General features: G+C 45.9%; 1 protein-coding gene across 1 annotated transcript in view; it reads left to right on the forward strand.

The window, feature by feature from the left end:
• epha6 (eph receptor A6) overlaps positions 1 to 6,000 on the forward strand; it is a 249,428-nt gene that overhangs the window by 157,859 nt on the left and 85,569 nt on the right. The window contains exon 7 of the mRNA XM_046366591.1: positions 4,749 to 5,084. Within this exon, the coding sequence (XP_046222547.1) occupies positions 4,749 to 5,084 (336 nt within the window). The remainder of the gene's footprint in view (positions 1 to 4,748; positions 5,085 to 6,000) is intronic.

A 6,000-nucleotide genomic window follows, 5' to 3' on the forward strand; every position in this document is an offset into this window, starting at 1 on the left:
ACAGTACAGGCATATAGTGTTATATACCCTTGGAGAGTACAGTACAGGCATATAGTATTATATACCCTTGGAGAGTACAGTACAGGCATACAGTGTTATATACTCTTGGAGAGTACAGTACAGGCATATAGTGTTATATACTCTTGGAGAGTACAGTACAGGCATATAGTGTTATATACTCTTGGAGAGTACAGTACAGGCATATAGTGTTATATACTCTTGGAGAGTACAGTACAGGCATATAGTGTTATATACTCTTGGAGAGTACAGTACAGGCATATAGTGTTATATACCCTTGGAGAGTACAGTACAGGCATATAGTGTTATATACCCTTGGAGAGTACAGTACAGGCATATAGTGTTATATACCCTTGGAGAGTACAGTACAGGCATATAGTGTTATATACCCTTGGAGAGTACAGTACAGGCATATAGTGTTATATACTCTTGGAGAGTACACTACATGCATATAGTGTTATATACTCTTGGAGAGTACAGTACAGGCATATAGTGTTATATACTCTTGGAGAGTACAGTACAGGCATATAGTGTTATATACTCTTGGAGAGTACAGTACAGGCATATAGTGTTATATACTCTTGGAGAGTACAGTACAGGCATATAGTGTTATATACCCTTGGAGAGTACAGTACAGGCATATAGTATTATATACCCTTGGAGAGTACAGTACAGGCATATAGTGTTATATACTCTTGGAGAGTACACTACATGCATATAGTGTTATATACTCTTGGAGAGTACACTACATGCATACAGTGTTATATACTCTTGGAGAGTACACTACATGCATATAGTGTTATATACTCTTGGAGAGTACACTACAGGCATACAGTGTTATATACTCTTGGAGAGTACACTACATGCATATAGTGTTATATACTCTTGGAGAGTACAGTACAGGCATGTAGTGTTATATGAGGAGGGAGGGCAGGAGAGGGGGATTGGGAGCAGGGAAGGGTAGAGGAAGGTAGGAGGAGAACAGGAGAGGGGGATTGGGAGCAGGGAAGATAGGAGGAGAACAGGAGAGGGGGATTGGGAGCAGGGAAGGGAAGGGTAGAGGAGAACAGGAGAGGGGGATTGGGAGCAGGGAAGGGAAGGGTAGAGGAGAACAGGAGAGGGGGATTGGGAGCGGGGGGAAGGTAGGAGGAGAACAGGAGAGGGGGATTGGGAGTGGGGAAGGGTAGAGGAGAGACAGGTGAGGGGGATTGGGAGCAGGGAAGGGAAGGGTTGGGAGAGGAGAACAGGAGAGGGGGATTGGGAGCGGGGAAGGTAGGAGGAGAACAGGAGAGGGGGATTGGGAGCGGGAAGGGTAGAGGAGAACAGGTGAGGGGGATTGGGAGCGGAAGGGTAGAGGAGAACAGGAGAGGGGGATTGGGAGCAGGGAAGGGTAGGGAGGAGAACAGGAGAGGGGGATTGGGAGCAGGGGAAGGGTAGAGGAGAACAGGAGAGGGGGATTGGGAGCAGGGAAGGTAGGAGGAGAACAGGAGAGGGGTATTGGGAGCGGGGAAGGTAGGAGGAGAACAGGAGAGGGGGATTGGGAGCGGGGAAGGTAGGAGGAGAACAGGAGAGGGGGGATTGGGAGCAGGGAAGGTAGGAGGAGAACAGGAGAGGGGTATTGGGAGCAGGAAGGTAGGAGGAGAACAGGAGAGGGGGGGGGATTGGGAGCGGGGAAGGTAGGAGGAGAACAGGAGAGGGGTATTGGGAGCGGGGAAGGTAGGAGGAGAACAGGAGAGGGGGATTGGGAGCAGGGAAGGTAGGAGGAGAACAGGAGAGGGGGGGGATTGGGAGCGGGGAAGGTAGGAGGAGAACAGGAGAGGGGGGGGATTGGGAGCACGGAAGGGTAGAGGAGAACAGGAGAGGGGGATTGGGAGCAGGGAAGGGTAGAGGAGAACAGGAGAGGGGGATTGGGAGGAGGGGGATTGGGTGCAGGGAAGGAGGAGGAGAACAGGAGAAGGGGATTGGGAGCAGGGAAGGGAGAGGGGGATTGGGAGAAGGAGAACAGGAGAGGGGGATTGGGAGCAGGGAAGGGTAGAGGAGAACAGGAGAGGGGGATTGGGAGCGGGGAAGGGTAGAGGAGAACAGGAGAGGGGGATTGGGAGTGGGGAAGGGTAGAGGAGAACAGGAGAGGGGGATTGGGAGCGGGGAAGGTAGGAGGAGGACAGGCGAGGGGGATTGGGAGCAGGGAAGGGTAGAGGAAGGTAGGAGGAGGACAGGAGAGGGGGATTGTGAGTGGGGTTAGGCAGGAGAGGGCTTCAGCCTATTGTGCAGACAGACAGAAAGCTTGGCAGAACTGGAGGGTTTAAATCCCCCAGGCCTTTTAACACTGCCCCTCTGACAGCTGGCAGACTGTTCTCTGCAGCACAATAGACACACACACAATACCTGCACACACATACAATGCCTGCACACATCTACTCAATACCTGCATGCACCTACTCTCACAATACCTCTCCCAGAATAACTTCACACACAATGGAGAAGCAGTCACCTTGATGGTAAGCTGTCTGTAGTAGATAGTAGATGTTTGTCAACGTGAACAATGGTATCAAAGTAGACATGGCGTTATAATAGCAAGGTTTTGTTTTTTAGCCTCCTTAAAGTGGATCTGATAGCGTTTTAGCAACATGAAATATTATTACAATCTGTTCATATACACCCCCAGGAAGATCATGGCACTGTTTTCTGACAAGTGAGCACTTAGAATGGTCATTTTCCCATTTCATAAATTCATAGAATGTTTGGAAATGATGTAGAGTAAGGTATTTGTGAAAATTCTATAGCAGTATAGAGTGGGAAAGCGGGCGTGGATTTGAACAATTAACAGACTGCAGTAATTAAAACCTAATAAAAACATCCGTCTTATCCAAGACCGGAATCTATGCAGACTGGTGCACCATAGCCAATCAGATCTACAGTAGGCCTAAATGCAGATAATCCATTTGCCACACAGACCTGTCATCATTCACTTTGAACTAGACTGTGTTTACAGGCAGGAGCAACAGTAATACGTTAGACCATTCGAACGCATTCACCAAGTGCTCCAAAATACACATGAATGGATTTCTGCAAATATGTAAATGTGTCCTCTTACGTTTGGGAACTTTACAGTCCTATTGATCAAACAACCATGACAAGGAAGGCTCTCTCTCACTCAGTTATGCACATCAACAACAGGAAGATCAACAACTAATGCTAGCCAGAGTGAAATGAACTGAAATCTAATGAGGGAACGTTAGATAAACACTCAAACCTTTTCAGCTACTTGGCCATCGAAATTGCACTGATAAACAATGGTAGTAGCCTGCTCGTCCCAACGCTTTGACCAACTGAATGGGAACTTGCCTGCCCACATATTTGATCAATGTCAAATACATTTGATTGACGACTAAGGGTGTGTTTGTAAATTGCCTTCAGTATGTCAGAGTGCACTCTGGGTTGTTCGTAAATTGCCTTCAGTATGTCAGAGTGCACTCTGGGTTGTTCGTAAATTGCCTTCAGTATGTCAGAGTGCACTCTGGGTTGTTCGTAAATTGCCTTCAGTATGTCAGAGTGCACTCTGGGTTGTTCGTAAATTGCCTTCAGTATGTCAGAGTGCACTCTGGGTTGTTCGTAAATTGCCTTCAGTATGTCAGAGTGCACTCTGGGTTGTTCGTAAATTGAGAGCACACTGCACTATTTGCACTGGACGCGCAGGCCGAGGAGTAAGGTTGATTTGAGCATTCCTCACAAACACCCAAGCTAACTGTCTAAAGCTGGCTAGCTTCCTAGCTACTTCTAGACACAAATGAGAGAACACCTCATTCTGACCATTTTATTTGCACTAGCAGAGCTGGTTAGGCTGTTTGCATGTTATCTAGACTGGGCTGCTGGTATCAATTGACAGGGGTCATATTCGGCGGTGTTGCGTGTTCGTAAATTCATCAGTTATCCTTCACTCTTAGATGAGAGCTCTGAATTTGGATTAGATAGCCAGAGTGAATTTACGATCGCACAAGATATGCTAACTGGATAACAGTCGTTAAAGTTCAATAAAGCTAGCTAGCTAGCAAAGCGATTAATATCTATTGCTTGCTAACCAAATGACACCTGCATCTCTAGCTGTAGCAACCAAAAAACCCAGCAGCTAGCTAGCAAACATTAGCCTCCACGTTTTTAGCTTGCTAAATTAATAGATACATAATAGATACATTAATAGTTACGCTAGCCACATTATGACTGACTTGTGATCATTGCCCTTTCTAGTTTGATTATATTGACATTCCCAGCCTTAGTTACATTTGTCAGTTTTGTCCAGAATATTGAGTCATTGAAAACTGAAACAGTGCATCCCGAATGGAGGCAGTAAACAATGTATCAGGCCAGCTGTGATTTACAACCTGATGTTTTTTGGGGCTACAAAGAAATGTATTGGTGAATTATATTCATCATGCTTTGAACTGCATCCATCTGTTCTCCCAACAATGTCTTACTGTACGTCATGGAATGTTGAGTCAAATAGAACCCATTTTTTAAACATCTTATGAAGTTAGTTTTGTAGTATGAACTGGGAATTTAATATTTTTGATTGATGTGACTGTCTGTTTGTTTCTTATCTGTAGTTAAAACACTGTCTGTTCCACTTTCAATGTGTGCTATACTCTTTATTTGGACTCATACCACCACAAACTACAGAGATGTTGAGGCAGAAACATGATCAATCAACACAAAGCTCTCTCTCTCTATTCCAGGTCCCCCCTCCCCTCCTCGTAACGTGGTCTTCAACCTGAATGACACCTGTCTACAGTTGGAGTGGTCTCCTCCCAGCGACATGGGTGGTCGCAGGGACCTGACCTATAACGTGCTATGTAAGAGATGCGGCCCAGAGCCCGACCAATGCCAGCTTTGTGGGGAAGAGCTTCGCTTTGTGCCCCGCCCCCAGGGCCTGACTAACACCACGGTAACGGTGATGGACTTCTCTGCTCACGCCAACTACACCTTTGAGATTGAGTCACTGAATGGAGTGTCTAAGATGATTAACTACCCGAGACCTGTGGCCGCCATTACTGTCTCCACCGACCAGGGCGGTGAGTACACCTATACACTGACCTCTGACCCCCTTAACCCTGAACCTGTCAGACATCCCTGTCTCCACCGACCAGGGCGGTGAGTACACCTATACACTGACCTCTGACCCCCTTAACCCTGAACCTGTCAGACATCCCTGTCTCCACCGACCAGGGCTGTGAGTACACCTATACACTGACCTCTGACCCCCTTAACCCTGAACCTGTCAGACATCACTGTCTCCACCGACCAAGGCTGTGAGTACACCTATACACTGACCTCTGACCCTGACTTCTTACCCTTAAACTCTCTGACTAGGGTGTCCAATTCAAATGCATCTTTTACCAATATATGTTAATTTATTGTCTAATCCTCTAAAACCAATGGTCCAAACCTCATGTCTCTATCAAATATCCATTCAAAAGTGATTGGAGTTTTTACCCCTGTAGGATGGCCAGAATTACGGTGACTAAATCAAGAGAAAAAAGTGGTACAAAATCTGGAGAATTGCATTGTGTTAGCTAGGCTGGATTCTGTGCAAGAATGAAGGCTACTGACTGTCTAAAAGGCTCACTTTCCCCATTGAACTCATCTTTCTCTTTGAATCGGCGGGACATAAAACAATATAGAGGTCAAATGGGTATCGATTATGACACATGACATATAGTATTTTCATATTTTAGTATACACTTTTGATATTAATTCTCACAAAAACAAGCATATCTCTGTGAAATATCAACGGAGCACTGAGCGTATACCAACCTTTTTATTTTCAAAGCCTTTTACATTTCATTCAGCTGCATCATGCTAATTTAGCTTTTTGCAACCCGCGGAAACAACTTTTGAAGACGACAACCACAAAACGGTAAATCCTCAAAAGTTGTTACGAGCAACCTGCACTGCTATGTCAACCGAGCTCGGTGCGTATTATCAGAT

Source organism: Oncorhynchus gorbuscha, linkage group LG01, assembly GCF_021184085.1.
Source record: "Oncorhynchus gorbuscha isolate QuinsamMale2020 ecotype Even-year linkage group LG01, OgorEven_v1.0, whole genome shotgun sequence".
Lineage (NCBI taxonomy): Eukaryota > Metazoa > Chordata > Actinopteri > Salmoniformes > Salmonidae > Oncorhynchus > Oncorhynchus gorbuscha.